Here is a 19358-nt window from a genome sequence, read left to right on the forward strand (position 1 = left end):
AACTTACACACTTGCTTTACTTCTCTCTGGTATAACTTTCTCGGAGATGAAATGCCGGTTTGGTAGCGAGGCTCCAAATACTCAACCAGACCACCAACAGGTCAGGCACCCACAGCTGCTCTATCATGTGAGCATACTGCTCCAACGTGCTACGGTTATGAGCCGAGTTATGCCGTGTCGCAAGTTTTGTGAGGTGCTTGTTTGATATTTAATGGATCGATTACATTTTTTATTTCTCTCCGATATCCGATCCAGTAATTTAGGTCAGTATCAGACCGATACCGATACGTAATATCGGATCGGTCCATCTCTAGTCACAGTTACTTATTCTCAGGAGACCCTCTCACCCCTGGACAACAAGCAGGTTAAACAAGAACAAGAGCTAACAATATGCCAGAAAATGTTAGGACCGAGTGTCCTCAAAATCACACTTACCCTTTAATAAACAGTTTGATTACATCCTCACATGGTATGAGAGGTTCAGTCCAACAAAGTTGTATCCAATCCAAAGAAAGTTTGACTAACATCGGCAAAAAGCAGCTAACAGAGGAAAAAACGGGCAGTTCAGCACATCTTTAAAAACTCACCTCAGTATCACTGTGATTGGTCAGAAGTGAGCTTCTCTGACTCACTGACCCGTATTGTACTCCTTTCACACGAGGATGGACACACAAGTTTTATAGCCTCTTCCTGAGTAAATAAAGGTGGACGCTTTGACAGCTGAGTGGACTGACAGCCGTCCACAGATAGGGGAAAAAAAATCTAGGGAAGATCTGCATCTGATCGAAACAGTAGTAGAAACACGCCAGCTGGACTCAGCTGTTCTTGAACTGTTCTTGAACTCTTATGGCTGACTAAAACATAGTAGCTAGGTTTAGGAAGGGAAAGAAAACAGGCTGCATTCAGCAATCTACTGACATCTAATGGTGAAAATTTTACACAGCGTAACCTTAAACACATTGATGTGCTCGCTACAAGTAAACGCACAGCTTTACGTCCGACTTTAGTAAATATATAATTTGAAGTCCATTTTCTTGCTTAAAAACTCTACATTCTGCATCAGTCATTTTGTCAGGGCTAGCAAACTCACATCGCTCACAAATGTCTGTTACAACAACTTCACTGCATTCTCTTGTACACATGTAGGTAAGTACACCCCCCCCCCCCCCCCCCCCCAGTTACCTTCAAAATAAAAGCACCAATCACAGTGCAACGCTAAATAAATTAATAAAACAGTAAACCATTCTCTGATAGATAGTAAGTGGAGTCTGAAATGGGACACACTGCATGATTTATACTTATTGATGCTTGAAATCTAATTTCCCATTAACTTCTTATGGGCCAGTCAGGCACAGTGAAAGGTATGTGTAGCAGAATGTACAACAAAGGTCCTCCTTGGACTCCTTAACTCCTACTTGGATGGTGTCAAAAAGGGTGATTTTTATCAAAAGAAAGAATTGGTATTTTCATTACTTTCATTATTTTTTCATTCTTGTTGGTTATAAAGACTTTAAGAATTTTAGTCATATAAATACTTTTAGAAGGGCTACTTTGATGTGCATGCTGTTTTTGTGAGTATTATGAGTATATAGTAGTAGTATTAATTAGCAAACTCACTGAGCCAGGCAACCTCAGATCACATTTAAAATGTATTTAGCTTTGAGAATCCAGTATATGAAGCACAAGTTTTGTCACGTGTAGCGGCTCTGTTCTCTTTTCTTCTCTTACCTCCTACTCTATAGTACAGTAAGCTGTGCTCTGCAGTCAGTGTGCTGGAAGCTGATCTACAGGGAGTTGATTTCCAAAGAAACAAGTCGGCAACGTTTGAGAAAATCTGTCCCACACACAGAAACAGTAGGTGGCAGAATGGCCTTTGTGCTCAAATGTCACACTTGTGCTCTTTGCTCCTGCCTCTTAAATTATAATCTTTGTGACACCCAGATACAAAACTGCACACCTACATGCTCCATACAGAGAGCCTTTGTGGTATCGGTGCTCCCTACTTGTCAAGTATCACAGTGTTTCTTTCACTATAGTGCGACTGACACGACATGATCTTTCACATTGTCATTAAAACTAGAACTTGTCCTTACAACATCTGTAAACTTTTATTATTTTATTATTACTTCACAGCTTAAGGGACTGAACATATAAATATCACAGACAAAGCTCCACATGGTTGTATTTCAGAGGTGTTCCTTAAAAGTAGACATTATTTTTTTATGGCCAGAAAGAAGTTTCGTCAACCCCTCTGTACTGGATCCTCTCCTTGCTCCCTGCTGTCTTTTCTCCTTGATAGTCCACTCTTTTTATTACTTGTTTGTTTGTGTGTGTGTGTGTGTGTGTGTGTGTGTGTGTGTGTGTGTTTGCGATTCGAGTGAACTGCCAACTGGGTAGAAGTGTGTTTGGCTTTTGTCTCCTGAGAGATATAGGAGGAAATAGAAACTTCATTCAGGATTTATGAGCGTGATTTATGTTCAAACAGACACACGTGTGTGTGTGTGTGTGTGTGTGTGTGTGTGTGTGTGTGTGTGTGTGTGTGTGTGTGTGGCATTGTTTTTGTTTTTTTTTGTTCTTTTCAATCTTCTGTTGTTCAGTTTTGGTGAGTTTGTGTGAATTATATATCCTCAGTTTCTTCCCATTCTTAGGTGTAAGGAGTGAGATCTGGTCTGATCTTCTGCTTCTGAAGCCTATCTGCATCCAAGGTTGACGTATCATACATTCAGAGATGCTCTTCTGCTCAGCTTAGTTGTAACAAGTGCTTATTTTACTTGTTGCCTTCATAACAGCTTGAAGTAGTCTGGCCATTCTCCTCCTTATGGTTCAGTGGCTTTTCTGCCAATTGTACCTACAAGTGGTCAGTTAATCTAAATCAATATACTCTGTCAACTTTTTTTGCTTGTTGATAGATTTTTAAAAAATTATTTTTATAACTAAAGATGCAAAATAATTTTTTTTTAAAACTAAAAAAATGAATTAGCACCTTTGCAACAGCAAGAAGATCATGGGTTCAAATCCTTTTTATGTGGAGTTTGCATGTTCTCCCTACATCTGCATGGCTTCTTCCCCACTGCGCAAAGTGATATTGGAGTGATGTCTCTCGTACGACCTCCGTGCACGGGCTAAAATGTGTTGTTGTGGACATCTTTTCAATGTTAAACTTCAACTCATATTAGACGTCGTTTTTATACTGCTTCTACAGGTCATGTAGTCTCATGTTTCCAGAGGGTGGAGGACTTGTTTTCTGTGAAGAAAAAGTAATGTGGGAATGATGATGCAGAGTGGTAAGGGCGCTTCAAGCAAAAGTGAGAAATGTCTCCAGCTTCTCACAAGCAATTTGAAAAATTTGCACATCGACAAAGACTGTCGAGTAGATCGTCCAGTTCGTGCATACACACTGGCACAAACTTCTCGGCACAACTTCAGTCCTGGTAGTAATCACAACTACATGTACTTCCTTTTACAAAGATCTTCACAATAAAAGAAAATACTTGTAAAAATGAATATATAATGGAAATGCTCTTTTAAATGTATTAAACACATTGTACTCCTTTTGAAAGAAATTCCAAAATAACAAATACTTTCTAAATACTTAACCATTATTATTTTACATTTCTTTACATGTTTTTAATATTTCAGCACATTTTAATAAATGTCAAATTTAACCTGGTTACAAACAAATAAGGTGATTAACTGAAATAAATAAACCAGTTATAGAAAAACAGGAATCCAATATTCAATATGCCATCCAATATTTAGTGGGTATTCTGTGGGTACTACGACTTATCACAGAAGTGAGGCTCAGGGGAATAAATGTTGTGAACGACAAATAGTGTAATATCTACACATTGGACAATGATTAAAAAAAGTGAGATCATATTCTAACAGAATATTTTGTTATCATCATATACCTGTTGGGGAGTGGCTGTGTAAAGCTTAAGCTTGCAGGAAAGTCTTTATAGCATCTATCACATGCAATGACAGTTGTTGTCATTCTGAGCTCCACTGTTTTCACTCTGAATAACGAAATATGTTGTTTTTCTGTGCTGTAGGTGTACTATCATAAAGTGCTGTGGTCATCTGTCCTTGGCCATCTATCACAGTAAACATGTCGCCTCAGCACTACAAAAATAGAAGTTGCTTCTGTGGTGATAGCTCACCATATCCATTCTTGTTTGTCAGGCTGTCAGAGTATTTTGTTTCTCCCCAGGCAATCTGCCAATGCAAAAGAAAAAGAAAAACTCACATTCTTGTGTATGCTAATTTCTAGGTTGGTTAAATCAACCATGATGTAAAACTCTCTGACATCCTCTCAGGATGTTTTGTGTGTGTCTGCATGAGTGGGTGAGCCTTTTCCTCACCACCTCCTGGCCCTCTTTGTGCAGGAATCAGAAGGATCATTTCTCTTGATCTGGTTGAGCATGAGTGTGTGTCATTTAGTATACCTTTTCTGCAGAGAGAAGCTGGCAGAGATCATTTATATATGCTGAAGAATTTAAGAACAAAAGAGGGGAATGAGATAAAGCATAAGAGCAACAGACTGCTCAAACTGCGTGTGTAATTTAGTGCATCATTCATGGTTTTCTTTTTGGAGCACTGTGTGAATGCCCGCCCGTGTCTTTCTGTCTCTAATTGCTTTTGCATTTCCTCCATTGCATTTTCATCTCCCTCTTCCTTCGTCCTTGTCCATCCTTCCAAAGTGTGTGTCAACAATTAAAAAGCAGAAAGAAAAGGGTGGGAGAGAAAAGATTGAGTCAGAGATTGTGAGTGTAAAAGGGAAAAAATGGCTGGTAGAGATGGGTCGATAAGAGGGGGAATGGATAAATGAACATAAGACAGGAAAAAATCCCAAAACATCCTTTAGGAGCTGCAGCCTTTTCACATTGTAGAGTACTTTGGGGGAGGTTTTTCAGCAGAGGAGTTCACACTGAAACCAGCAGATTTAGAGAATCTAGAATAAAGGCCAGCACAGCTGCATTTAATATCAGCTACACTATATATTATGGATAAAGAAAACTTCTGAAGCACTGAGAGTTTTCTTTTCTCAACTGCTGCCCTCCCTCCATGTTTCATCCTGTGAAGCACTGCCTTCTCTGTCACTCATCCAGAACAAAAGAAGAAGGTGAACAGCAGGAGAAAGAAAAACAGGATTTATATTTAAGGAGAAAACAATAAAGGAATAGTGCAGAAAGGTGTTATATGGCAGTGTTCACAAAGAAAGAATATTAAAGATTGACAATGTAATAGAAAAACCATCAGCAGGGAAAGCAATTAACTGACCTGGAGCAATATCCCATAAATAAATGAATAAATCAGAATAATGTTGTTTAAGTCTGTGATGAGTGAGAGTAGGGAGCTGTAGTTAGAAGACAGTTGGTGGGAAGACATAATAAATCAGAGGAATCCATTATAATGAAGGCATTATTGTTACAGCATAGAGGGCATATGGAAAGAAGCTGTAACAACAACAAGCATGAGTCATTGCCATGTTCCAGTAAAACACGTAGACACTCGTGAACATACAGAGTTAGATGTTTTTCATTACCTCTTGCTTTGACAAGACCTTTACAGAGTTGTTTGTTTCTTTATCCCTGTAAGACATCAAATACACATCTGTCACAGAGACTAATGAAAAGACAAAGGGCTGTTCTTTTCTTTGTAGTTTTGGAATTGAGCTGCTGTTTTTTATGGTTTCGTAGAGATCAGGATATCACTGGGGAGCGACGAAAAGTATTGCTTGACAGGTGGACTGCTGGTCACTGAAATCATCGAGGAAATAAACTCTGGTTAAATTTATTGTTAGCCTGGCAAGTGTAAGAAACACATAAATCGGATCTTTATTCTAACCTAACGTAGTCTAGTTTTCATTTTGCTTGCTGAAAACAAGCTTAGTGAAAAGCCTTTAGTGTTCATGTTGAGGCCTGGTTGTGCTATTAAAATGCTTTTCCATGTAACACTATAGCTTTAGTGCTGAAAGTGTCAATATATAAAAAAGTATCATTTATAGGAATGTGCTGGTCAAGTGTCTAAAACTTAAATCCCAAAGCAGGACATAAAAGGAGTAATCAAACATTTCTTCTAAATTTGATCTAATTATTAGATTTATTGTCAAATGTACTAACAACCAGCAATAATTAATGGTAATTTTGATAGTTTGTTTACTGTTAACAAACATTAATCTCATTCTCTGGAGCCTATCCCTGCTTGTCATGAGGTGAGTGCGAGGGTACATGATGGATAATGGATACACAGGGCTGACAGAATGACAGGCAGCCACACACTCATCAATTCAGATTACCCGTTAATATAACTTTCATATCTTTCAAACACAAAGAAATCCCCCCAAACTTTCTCTCTGTAAGGTGACACTGCGCGACGATACAATATGAATAATGATTCATGTTTCCGTATTGTTTAATATACCATCCATAAATTGTATCTGTATGGTATGTAATGTTGCAGCAGATGTTTATAGAACATTGTATGGTTAATAACTATGGTGTGCATGTATTGCATCAACATAAATTGGACAGCTATTAAAAAGTCGAAACTGCTATTGAATGACACTTGTTTGATAAGTGTGGTGGTGTAGATCGCAACACTGTGAACCTGGAAACCACTGTTCATGTTCTTCTTCAGTCTGTGTTTACTTTCCCTTTCACTCAGTGTTTGGTGTTCGATGTTTAAGCCTCAGCACTACTTGGAAAGGTTTAAGACAGTGTCCTGGTCTGTGTTAATAAATCCCTGCTCATTGCCGTGACCCTGCGTGTTGAAACATGCCATAACTGAAAGGCTTGGAGTGAGACCAGCCTCATTATTGTTATGACTCAGAATCCCTTGTTACTGATGCCGGAGGACACCTTGTGCATTCTGTACTGTGCGAAAGCCTTTTAACTAATGATGGCCACCAAAACAATCTTTGTTCCCTTGTCAAACACATCCCAAAAAGTTGATTCTGTTCATCTGGACGTAGCGTTTTCAGTGGGAGAAACATTTCATCACTCATCCAAGTGACTCCTTCAGCCTCAGCTGACTGCAAGTTTTCTCACCCTTATATAGAGTATATTTGCATAATGACCAAAACCAGCACCACTGGTGAACAATGGGCTGTGATGTCAGTTTCTTGATCATTAATATGCAAATTGCCATGAGCATTGATCAACAACCACTGATCAAATACTAATGATCAATGGTCATGACCATTCACAGAGAGCCGGGGAATGGCTGCAATGACAGCATTCTAAAATGGTAAAAGATGTACTCTCAGTCTCTCTCCTTGATTCAAAGATGGTCTTTCCCTTTTCACATAAATGGCCTCCTTGACTCCCCACTCAAACCAGCTTTGCTCCCTACCAAGGATATGTACATCCCCATCATTGAAAGAGTGGCCACTGGCCTATGGTTTAAAACATTTCTCGGACTGAAAATGCTGAGTCCAGATGAACAGAATCAACTTTGTGGGATTTCCTTACCTAGATGATTGAGCATGCATCAAGACTTGTCAAACACACTTTTAAACTTAACAAAATTAGCATAAGAAAGTTTTCCGTTTGCTTTTACATGAACCCACCTTAATGCTCTGCCCCACAATAAATGAATAAGCAGTTATGGAACTGGATTTGGAGGCTCAGCAGAGGGTGTCAGTGGAGGGGCCACAGGCTGATTTTGAGCCCTGGTTGTGCTACGATAGACTGAGGGGAAGACGATGGAGATTTTGCAGCTGATTTTAATGGTGAACACACAGGATGTAAAAATATCCTTCACCTCCATTTGCTGAAGTAATACATCCTTTTAACTGGAGAGCTGGCGTCACACCTGATTTTGTTTTCCGAGCAAGGCTCTTTGTCTGGTAAAAGCACGCTGAACGGGATAGAGTCCACTGAGTACACTGGCTTTCCAGATCAGTCTGTCAGGAATTGGAAAGGTCTCAAATGCAGGACTCTGGATAAAAAGTTTAACTGATCACTAGTGAAGCCTTTAGTACCAAACACCAGTAACATCTGGTAGACATGAACAAATACAATGTAGTAAAATGTTATGTGAGCCAGTTTGTTATCCCCCTTATCAGCTGTGATACGTCACATTATTATTACATTTTTAATTATCACTAACAATCAAATAACACTTTCATGAAGTTTAATTAACTGTAAATTTACAATTATTTACTAATAATGGATATTATCAGTTTTTTCCCACATTTCCAGGTGCACCACCATCTATTCTCAAAGCGCCTTCTTCCCTTCTTATAAGCGAGCGGCACTGTGATTATTAAAATATTTGATCGTGGCATTTTTCATTGCTAAACCTGTTGCAAAAGCACACTGACACTATCTATCCCCATCTCCCCAGTACGTACTGATAATGATTTTTTTAAGCTCAGGTCCAAAGAGATGGTAACTGTTGGAAAAAAAAAAAAAAGTTAACCACTCAGACCAGGTGCAGTTTCTTTGAAGACATGAAGAAAAATAATTCCTCAGAGAGACACAGAGTGAATAAGAGTATTAAAGTGTGATCGCGAGTGAACCCAATCCAATCTGTCTGCAATCCTTCGCCTACTGTCACCGATCCAAACCCATCCACCCACTGATTTCCCAGGAGCTGTCGGTTGATGGTGTGAATTCAACCAGTTCGGGCTCCTTCTTTGGAGTTACCATTCATTACATAAAAAAGCAAGTCGTATGAGCACACATACTGTACGCGAGTACTAACATTAGCATACACTCCTCCACACGCGCACATACTCGCTGTCCTCTGTGTCTTACATAACAGTTGTGTTTACAGCGATGGAGGATAGATGAGCTGCTTGTTAGGGGAAGACTTTCAGGCGACACGTTCGGCGCCCTCCAGGAATCAATCCAACTCTAACATATTTTTTTTCTTTTTTGCCTGAAAGATGTTTGTGTAGTGCGCATTTGTGTTTACATTGTCAGCTTTGTCTAAATGCGCCAGAGTCTGCTGAGTGTCTAGTCTTTCATCACTGTGTTGTTGTAAGTGGGATGCATTTCACCCTGATTCACCTCTAGATCTGTGCTCACATGGCAGAGAACTAGAGACACAGAAAGAGATGGATAAGCAAAGGAAAAAAACATTTTCCATAACCTCATTCTTTTCTGTTTTAGATGCTGTGATCCACCACACCATTATATAGAGCGGGATCTTCTGCACTCACACTCATTCAGCAGAAATAGCAGAGTGGAAGCACTCAAGTAGCCCAGCAAGAACGTGAGAGCAAGCTCTGAAAATTGAGTTGAGAGGGGGGGTGGATAGTTCAGCAGCAGCCCTGCTGGATAGGCAGACTAAGAGAGCCTCCTTAAGAAAGTGTAGATGGTGTCAAGAGAAGTGAGGGATTACATTAGGGAGAGTTAGTGATTATAGTAGTGTAGCATAAGTGCTGCACTTGTCATGATCAAAGCTGCTATTAGTGCTCTCGGTGAGGATCAAATAAGGCTCATGAAACATGTAACATGAGCTCAAAAGGAAGAACTGTCAAGTTGGAGAGAAAAAAAGGGTAAGAAATTAGAGAGTGGGAGGTATTTGACATTTTCTGCTCTTTTTTTTTTTTAGGTGCTGTTTTTTGTCAGTGAGTGGGAAGGTGTAGGTTTGGGCCTTGCTTAAGGAGACTCTGCCAGGATATATGGCTGTTTTGGGATTAATGTATTCTCTGTCTGTCTCGGGGCAGTCACTCTAACAACCCTGCTTAGATGCGGCTTTACCATGCTCTTATGCCTGTATAACCTTTCGACTGACACTTTTTGATGAATAATCCCCTTGAGGTGCAGGGCACAAATACTTTCTCATCAATAACCCACATCCAGTTCTTCATTTTCTGAGCAGAATTTGTGGCTGCCCTGCTGCACCGAACATGGGTAAAAAGTTTCTGTAAGCTTGCTGAAAGACAAATGACACTCTTCCCACTTTATGCATAGCTCATACGAGCACACACACGTTGAGACAAACACACACACGCAGTACTTGCACAAATAGACAGTTTCACAGCTTCAGGCAACGTCTCTTTGTGGATTCCCAATCAGGTGGACTGTGCCTAAATTGTGCTGAAGGTGACCTCTTGTCCTCCTGTTGGCTGACAGCTATGGGACTGATCTGTCCCTGTTCTATTAGAACTGATTATATCATTTAGATACAGATGGGTTGTTTAACCCAGCAGCTGTCCTCATCAGACACACCAGACTGAGCCTCTTGGTTAATGGCTCTCGAGAAGCCATGAGGGGAACAGAGGCAGGCAATGAAGAGGAAACTCACAAATGAGAAACCTAGGCACCAGAATGGCAGAGTGGGTAGAGTAGGTCTGTGGCAAAAAGGGGCTCAGGCTTATACCAGAAAACTACAGATGTGTGTGTCCACATCAGCATAATCCACACAGGGAGCTATTTTGATTTCACTGCGCTCACTTAGAAGTTTAAAGTTAAAAAAAATAAATAAATAAAATAAAATAAAAGAAGTTTAAAGGTTTTTACTCCGCCGGGACATTGGGTGTAGCAGTTCTTATTTTGTACCTGAATTAGTAATCTCCAGCTAATTTTAGATACATTCAACTGAGGGTCACAACCAAAGGGTTGGAGGTGAAAAATGAAGCCAACACTGGAGTGGAAAAACTACACTTCTTCTAGGTTCCACTTGATGCTGGCTCCAAAAGAGAGTCAGTCCTCATAGGCTCCAGTGCTAAAATGCCCAAATTAACAGCGTGACAAATCTTTTTTTAGGCCTCTATGGATAGTTTCCTTCCATCATAACAGCTTTGAGTGGGGTGAATTTGTTTTGTAACTCATTCACGTCATCCTTGCTGATGCTGTAGATTTTAAAATTATGGAGCCTAAAACTGTGACATTATGTCTTTATCCTGCCTATGGTTTTAACTACGTTTAGTTTCAGTTAGTTTTCAGTGTGGGTTTGCTATTCTTAATGCAGCCGTTCATACCGTCCATGTAATTTTGCTGGACAAATTTGCAACATTTATTTTATAGACCAAGCACAATTTTTCCATTTTTTTTTTCCCAAACAACATGATCTGACCAATCAGACTGCTGCAGTTGGCAACAAGTGACTCAGAACTCAAAATGCACATCAGTACTCAATGCACAAAGAGTAAAATAATACTGTTTTATCTCTGACACCCAGCTAGAGTCAATCAGTTCTCTGAAATAATATCTCTGCCTCCTCATATGTGGTCCCAAATCTGCCAACAGCAGCTCAAAATACCCACTGACATCCTGAAATAGCTACGAAAGCATCCGTGATACAGCTTCAGCTCCTGGATCTAACCATGAAATTTGACTTCCTGCTGTCTCCTCATGGAAATTAGGATGAACCCAGAATTTCTTAAAACATCAGGATCAGCTCATCATTGCTTAATGTTGACTTCATTTTTCACAATTATTTGTGGAGGAATCCCCCCCCCCCCCCCCCAAAAAAAAAAATCATGCTACATGCGGTATATATATATATATATATATATATATATATATATATATATATATATATATATATATATATATACACATACACACACACACACACACACACACACACTAGATTAAATGACAAGTTGGATGTGAAAAATGTAAAATTTTGTGTTGAGTTTTTGCAACTCACTTTGTGTGTAATGAAGTTTGGTTTTAAAAAAAGTTAACGATTCTTAGTTTTGAAAACCAGTATAAAGTATGTATTACAATAAAAACAGAGAGCTATTTGAGAGCAGTTAACTCAGTCTTGCAGACATCCAGAGTCTCAATAAACACGTCCACTAAATACTCATCAGCAAAGTTGTAATAACAAATTGTACCAGACTAACAAATACTAAAACTAAGGACATTTCCTCTATATTTATGTTTTATGTTAGTTTTCCAAATTCACAGAGACATTTCAGCATTTTTTTCTAAATAATTTAATTGTAGTTCAAAACTTTTTTCACGTGCTATAAACCTACTGTGTGTGTTAGTTACATTGTCTGATTAATGATGCTACAGCTCTAAGTTTTTTTCTTTTGTATGTTTTGGTATTTCAAATTTGCAGACGCAAAATACAGTAAAACAAGCTACTGTAGTTGTTAGTGTTAAACAGCTAAACAGGAGCAAAACACAAGTGCAACTAAAAATAATTCCAAACAATGTCAGTCATTTTTACTCCTCAGGCTGATGTATATTAGTATAGTGTTAACAGATATCAATTTTTACAATCTCAATCCAGCTCTCATGGAAGCAGAGACAACCTTTGCTCGCTGCATCAAATACAGACTCATTTAGGCCTTCTGCTTTTGCGCTGTAATGCTAATGTTACAATAAATCGTTGCACCAGAGTCTCTTTGTTTACATCTTCACCCCACCATGCGATGTCCCCTCTGGTGTGATAATCCTAATAATATGCTAACATTCTGTGTTTTGCACTTATTTTTTTATATACATACACTCAGAAAAATAAAGGTGCCAACTGGAACCAAAAGTGGTTCTTTAGACTGATGCCATAGAAGAACCTTTTTTGGTGCCACAAAGAACCTTTCAAACAATGGTTCTTTGAAGAATCATTTCTTTCAGTGGTTCATTGAAGAACCTTTAAAGGTGCCCCAAAGAACCATCAAGAAATGGTTCTTTGGGGCACCTTTAATGGTTTTTCAAAGAACCTTTTTAAAAATGGTTCTTTAAAGAACCATTTTTAAAAAGGTCCTTCAAATGGTTCTTTAAAAGAACCATTTTAAAGAACCTTTTTTGAGTGGTTCTTAAAAAAAACCATTTTAAATCTTTCAAAATAAAATGCATCATAAATTGAATTTGAGTAGGGTAAAATAAATACGAGCACAGCATAGACATATATTAATGGTTTATTGTCATTTTGTAGTTACCAAAAGACAAAAAGGCATTTTAACCCTCAGCACAACATCACTACTAATACATGTCACATATTAGTGTTTTAAACAGTAATAATTAAATATATTGGCTATACTATAAATAAATATATATATAAATACTATATCTACAGATAACACAACAAATAATACATGTATTGTTTAATTAATAAAACATCAGAAAGTGATAAAACACATTAGAAATAGCAATAGCTTCATAACAGACCATCAACACATTTTCATCAGCAGATGTTTGCATGTTCAGTAAAAACATTTCAACAACAAGTTTATGATTAAAATGATCAATGAACTTCAGCCTTACGCTATGTAATGTACTTTTCATGTTGTACTCATGGTCCTTTGTTAGTCCAGTTTAGGACAATGTCTCTGACGTATGTTTCATATCAAATATATGTCATATCAAAACAAGCCCACACCTGCAGTTGTTTCAGTTTTTCACTGGTGTTTCCTGTCAGCTGGTCAACCTCACTCAGGCGGACATCCATATCAGCCAACCAAATGACAAGTTCCTCCCTTTGTGCTTCAAATCCCTCCCACTCTGAGACAAGGAGCTGAAAGAGAGAGAAAAGAGTCAATTATAAAGAAGAGAGAAAAGTGAAACCCTCCTCAGAAGGTCTGACTCGCATACCTGCAGTTGACCTGTGATGGACTCCAGTTTGGCGTTCACGTCATCCCTCGTCGATGCCAACAGCCGAGTCTGCAGGGTGCCCTGGAAGAGCTGAGTTAATGTTCGACTCCTCCTGGTCAGGCTCTCCAGCTGGATGACCCGAGGTCTCCCCTCTCGCCGCTGCCTCTGAACACACAAACACAAATTGCATCTGAAGCAGGAGGTGCAGATTTTTTTTGCTATTCTTTTCTAAATCCAGGCTAGATCACGTGAAGGTATTTGGAAAATTGTTTTGGCCAGTGGACGACTGTTGTCTTGCAGAAAGTCAAATCAATCAAACAAATGCTATACACAATCAATTCACAAGAACACATTGTAAAAAATAAGTCCAGTTCTTGCCTGATTTCAAGTGAAATCTGCATCAAAACAGGGTAAAATGAGTGTTTGCAGCAAATGTGAGCACAAAGCCTCACTTTGTACAAGCCTGCTATTACAGTTCTCCTCTATGCAGACGACTTTCCTGTTTTCAAGGCACAACTTGGATCTGCTGTACGAGTCTTATGGATACACACCAAATGAAATAATAGTGTGCATGACTCCAGATTCTGATCCCTCATCCTAATATGGTCCCAACATAGCAACAGCAATAATGCAAATGTTGAGGCTTCAAAATACAAAGTCCATAAACCAATGGCTGACATGGGTTTTTATCATAAGGGTGATAAATATACAGATTTCAGTCTGTCTTAGAGATTTGATGTTCATTTACCTGCAGATGCACTATACGTACCTGCTCCATGGTTTTTCACAACATTTTGCATATCACTATTTAATACAGGAAGTACGTGAACTAAAACATGTCATCGTTCTTTGTGAGAGGACCATATTAATGAAACAAACCTCAATGACATCATAGGGATCCCTAAAGATGCTCCTGCTGCTTCTCTTCCTCCTCATCCAAAGCTTCCTTCTCCTTGTCCTCAACTTCCATCCAATTGTAATTCAATCTAATTGTGTTTCTGCCCCTCCTCTTCCTCATTTTGTTGGAGCTGTGAACACAGTTAATGTGAATCTGGATTAATTTGTGCAAACAAGAAAAATCTACAGCTTTTTGTCAGAGGTGCTCTTGTGATTTAAGCCGGGTAGAGTAGATTTATGTGTTGATGCTACCTGCTTCAGCTCTGGCTGCTGAGTGATATTTACACCCTGGCTGGATTACAAACTTTAACCATGTGCTGAACTTTGGCCCAGCGTTGATACCTCGTTAGTATAACGACCTCTTCTTAGCTTGTATGTATGATGTATGATGGTGGATAAATGAAATATACAAAAAAAATTAACTATATTACAAAAGAACATCTATCTTGGAAACATCAAATGACCGGAGCATAACTTGTCAACTAGTCCGAAACTAAGTTATGCAGGAACAGTCAAAGACGCACCTTCTCATGTTTGAAACCATTGTTTGAAAGGTTCTTTGTGGCACCAAAACAGGTTCTTCTATGGCATCAGTCTAAAGAACCACTTTCTATTCATTTCTATATAATTCGATTAGACAATGAAGAGTTATCTAATCTAATTATTCATTCAAAACTCTTATGCATAGCTGTATTTTATACAGCTCATACAGAATTCAAAGTACAGGTTCATGTGAGTATTTAATGTACGGCTCAGATCTACAGAATTTCAGAGTTTCTAGAGCAGACACAGAGATCACAACAGGCTTCAGGCGCCATTTTAGTGACTTTAACAATATATTAAATTTTAATTTCGGTCTAGCTGACATTAGGTTATGTACGCAGCACGCAATTGAACCACATATTTTAGAAGCCAAAGGTTCAAATTAGCTGGGAGCACCTTCACTTAATTATAACAGTGGTTTTGTTAGGAAAACAGTTTCTGTATACCGGATACTAAATTGCGCTGACCTCAACGGCTAACGTATCTAGCTAATCGCTACTGTTAGCACAACATTAACAGCAAGCTACAATGACGAGTAACAAAAACAAAACAGTAATAAGGTTTTAATGGAAATGTTTTACCTTTTCTAACAGTCCCAGAATCCACAGCTTCAAAGTCCAGCAGGTACTGAAGACTGTTATCCGTTTCGCTGTCACCGTCCGTGAGTTTTTTTCCCCCCGAAAGGTCAAGGCCCGCCGCTCGCACACTCTGTCTGCGCATGCGCATCCCAACGACTGACCCCCTCCGTTCGCTCCCGGGAGGTTATAGTATGACGTGTTCTGACGTCACTCTCTCTCCCTGTCATTTATTTGGCTCGAAACACATATTAACAAATTGCTCAGTGATGAACAACTACTCAGATCATTTACCTAAGCTGTGCTTTGTCAAAACGAAGTGTGTTCATTACACTGACATTCTGTTCTGCAATTGTTATTTACTTGTATCTTATAATTTGACTTTACATACTGCTGGGTGGTTTGTAAAGTTTACAACAACTAGTATTATCATTATGCTGTATTTTCAAAAATATATAATAATCTCAAAAGTAATGCCTTGGAGTAGAAAATAGTAATGCTTTATTAAAATTTAAAACTAAAGTACAGTACTTGAATGTGTGTATTGTGTCTACTGTTTGTTAACTCACCATATTCATAATGTGTTTGTGGGGTTAGGGGTGTGTGTGTGTGTGTGTGTGTGTGTGGGGGGGGGGGGGGGGGGGGTTAGGGTCTTTAGGCTTTGGCCCCCACCCCTGCCACCAGTATATTTTTAAGCAAATATTTCTAACTTTTATTTGAATATTCAGTTTCCTACCATCTTCTCTTAAAGGGTAATTGCCAGGTAACCCGCCCTCTCCCTTCACACATGCACACAAAGAAAACACACAGTATAATTCACAGCCTCATTATAGTGAATAAATATTTATGCCATTTACACCATCAAACTTAGATTGCTAAGGATGAAGAACCTTTTGTTCTTTAAAGAACCATTTGTAATAGCTGAAGAACCATCCACAAAATAAAAAGGTTCTTTGACGTATGATGGTTCTTTAAAGAACCATGAAGCCATCTGAAGAACCATTTAAGAACCATAATTTTTCTGAGTGTATATAAGTAATGTATGCATATTGGAGGTTTGAGAGAGGAAAATCTGTTAAGTTTCTCTATATGTACATAATGCAGCCATATTTCAAAACTGGTTATGGTTTAAAAACTCAGATCAGTCATTAACACAGCTTGTGGGATAGAAAGTTTAGATAGGGTTTAGGATAGATATACGAAGCAAGCATTTCCAGACGTGCATTACTTTTTAAATATTTGTATGAGTAAAGTGATTTCCTAAAAACATACAGCAAACATAAAAGTACAGCTAGGTCACAGACTCAAAAGTAACTGGGCAAATTAACATAATCTTTAATATAAGGTTTGTTTTTAAACTTAAGTTTTATATTTAATATCTGAACAGCATGCTCTGTTGGGGGGAGATCAGCTGGCTGTCTTGTCCATTGAAGAATTTCCCATTTCTTGGTCGTCAGAAACTCTGGGGTTGGTTTTTCAGTATGCTTTGGGTCATTTTCCATTCTCTCTGTGTAACACCATCCATCAGTTTTGCAGCATTTGTTACAAAGTATTGAGTTGTATTTTTGTTATTGACCAAATACTTATTTTCCACCCTAATTTACGAATAAATTCTTTACAAATCCTACCATGTGAATTCATGGATTTTTTTTTTCACATTCTGTCTCTCACAGTTGAAGTGTACCTCTGGAGCAAATTACTGACCTCTGTCATCATTTTAAGTGGGGGAACTTGCACAATCGGTGGCTGACTAAATACTTTTTTGCCCCACTGTATATGCTTTAGCAAAAAGGAAAGTTTTAAGCCTAATCTTGAAATCTAATCTTTTCTCTCTCTGAACTTTACTTTTACTTTTTTCAACCAATGATTGGCTCCTACACTTGCATCAACATCTCTTTGAACCCCATATTAAGTTTGAGTTCCACTGAACAGCTACCAGTTGCAAGTGTTTTACTTTGAATCAACTCCAAAACTGTTGTACTTCCTGAACAGTTATCATGAACAGCATTATTTTTGCAAAATCGATCAAAGGTGAAAGTGTGTGACACAAAAAATGTCACAGAGTCAAAGAACTTCTGGATCTAACTGTATTTAAAGTAGGACAGTCAGATACTTCTATGCCAAAGTATATGTTATGGTTCTGTTATTTACTCATAACCTGGAAGCCTCCCACCTGGCTTTAAAATGTAGAATACATGAACAAGAAAGGCACAGTTGAGCACTTCTGGCTGCTGCTTTGGGAAAAAGTGAGCAGATGAGAGAGAAAGAGGCAAAGTAAAAAAGAAGCAGGTTTTTACAAACGATGTGCTTCAGTGAGCGTTCCTGCCATTAACTCTGGAATCGTTACTGCGACTGCGTGGATACTAATCTATTATAATTCAAAAACCTATAGTTAAAAAAGGAGAAAAAAAAGAAACAAAAAAATGAGTGAGTAAAGCAGTGTCCTGAGTCAGCATCCCTGAAACTAGTTTTAGGTCAGAGAGTGGGATGCTGTGAAATTGGGTGACCTCAAAAGTGATAAATTTAATGAGATCAAAGTCATCCTGTATTTTAGTGTGACTACAAATTTTTTCACAGGCTCTACCTGCGTCCAACCCTCCCTCTCCCTTCTCCCCCTCATTTGCTATGTTAGCAGTAAGCTCCCGTTCTCTCTAAAAAAGGCTCTTCACTCAGCCTTTAGGAGCACATGATATCGACAAGACATGCAGTTGTATTGTACTGGCGGTGATGTTGGTCTGGGGGAGGGATAAGAGCTCTCTCCTGTAGCAGTGAGAAGGCAGGCTGAAAATGAAAGTGTAGACTTTCTCTCCTCCTCCTCCTACACAGCCTGGCTCACAGGGGCTCCATCTCTCTGAGGCTCTCTGATCTTCGAGTCACAAAACACCTGCTGCCTGCCTTCACACAGGCATGGAGAGACAGGGGGGAAGAACAGCAGTCAAGCAGCCGAGAGGCTGGGTGTGACAGAGAGAGAAAGATAGAGTCGGCTTCAGAAGAAATACACGGTGTAACATGTAAAATAAGAGGGAAGCAAGATGTGGCAAAGGTGGAGTAATCGCAAGAGTTTATCAGAGACCTTTTGTCACTCAGTGATGTTTAATACCTTCACGCAGGTGCAGGTAGCAGCATGTGGCTCCCCTCTTGCACTGTTAGGCTTGACTGACTGATGACTGACTGGTTGGTGTCTTGCAATAAAACAAATGCAAACGGTACAGGATCTTCTCTTGGCTTTATTTATGGCCTTTGTGGCCCAGCAATCCATTTTTTGCTTTATTACATTGCTTTATTTGTCACTCTTGTCTCCCATGGGTCAGTACCCTCTCCATCTTATAGTAGTAGCATCATTCCTGACTTTATCTAAGGGAATATGTGAGCTCCCAAAGGGTATAAACACTTGGACCAGTGGAAGAGAGTATGTTTATGTAATCATAGACAAGGGTAGAGTGAACGGGAGTTGTGTCTTCTATCTATTATTTATTGTTTTGTTTCTGTTTCATCTGAACCACAGCGAAAACCAAGATTAGCTTTTGACAAATGTAGCGGCGTTTTGATTCCTGTATGATGTTATTCTTTTTCATATGACACATCAGCATGTCCTCTCATGACCTTTCAACCTCTTTTACCATCACTGAACTGATGCAGATTTACAGATTAAGCTGATGTCCAGAGCAGGGAGCATAGCAAAAGTCTAATTCCTAAATCAGAAGCTGGTGCTTTGCTGTAGGTTGATGTAGATAAACATCTCAGCTGCAGTTAACCTCTGACTTTGCAATGGTTCAGTTACACCGCTTCTGTATTTTCACAGGGCAAGATGATTAACTGACTAAGCTATAAAATGTCT

General features: G+C 38.9%; 2 protein-coding genes and 1 long non-coding RNA gene across 4 annotated transcripts in view; 1 reads left to right on the top strand and 2 right to left on the bottom strand.

Annotated features, from left to right (window-relative positions):
• The window catches only part of LOC308387923, a 38643-nt gene extending 38066 nt beyond the window's left edge, over window positions 1-577 (bottom strand). The window contains exon 1 of the long non-coding RNA XR_013970013.1: window positions 436-577. This is a non-coding gene — a long non-coding RNA (uncharacterized lncRNA). The remainder of the gene's footprint in view (window positions 1-435) is intronic.
• LOC308387920 (A-type potassium channel modulatory protein KCNIP2-like) overlaps window positions 1-19358 on the top strand; it is a 130042-nt gene that overhangs the window by 41602 nt on the left and 69082 nt on the right. The gene's annotated exons all lie outside the window — the stretch shown is intronic.
• On the bottom strand, window positions 12801-15898 carry LOC308387922 (uncharacterized protein). The gene is made up of 4 exons (XM_080868317.1): window positions 15527-15898; window positions 14385-14533; window positions 13506-13670; window positions 12801-13428 (listed from the first exon to the last, which is right to left on the bottom strand). Exons 2-4 carry the CDS (start codon window positions 14439-14441, stop codon window positions 13261-13263), a joined length of 390 nt encoding a protein of 129 aa, XP_080724443.1. The 5' UTR covers window positions 14442-14533; window positions 15527-15898; the 3' UTR covers window positions 12801-13260.

Source organism: Rhamphochromis sp. 'chilingali' (genome assembly GCF_963969265.1).
Source record: "Rhamphochromis sp. 'chilingali' genome assembly, chromosome: 20".
Taxonomy (NCBI): Eukaryota; Metazoa; Chordata; class Actinopteri; order Cichliformes; family Cichlidae; genus Rhamphochromis; species Rhamphochromis sp. 'chilingali'.

Bases quoted from the DNA above. Each gene is read 5' to 3' on its own strand.
- LOC308387922 (XM_080868317.1), bottom strand. From the start codon at position 14,441: ATGAGGAGGAAGAGAAGCAGCAGGAGCATCTTTAGGGATCCCTATGAT. The intron at 13,671-14,384 runs GTTTGTTTCATT...TTGTGTGTTCAG, and splicing joins ATCCCTATGATGTCATTGAG to AGGCAGCGGCGAGAGGGGAG. The intron at 13,429-13,505 runs GTATGCGAGTCA...TCTCTCTTTCAG, and splicing joins CCATCACAGGTCAACTGCAG to CTCCTTGTCTCAGAGTGGGA.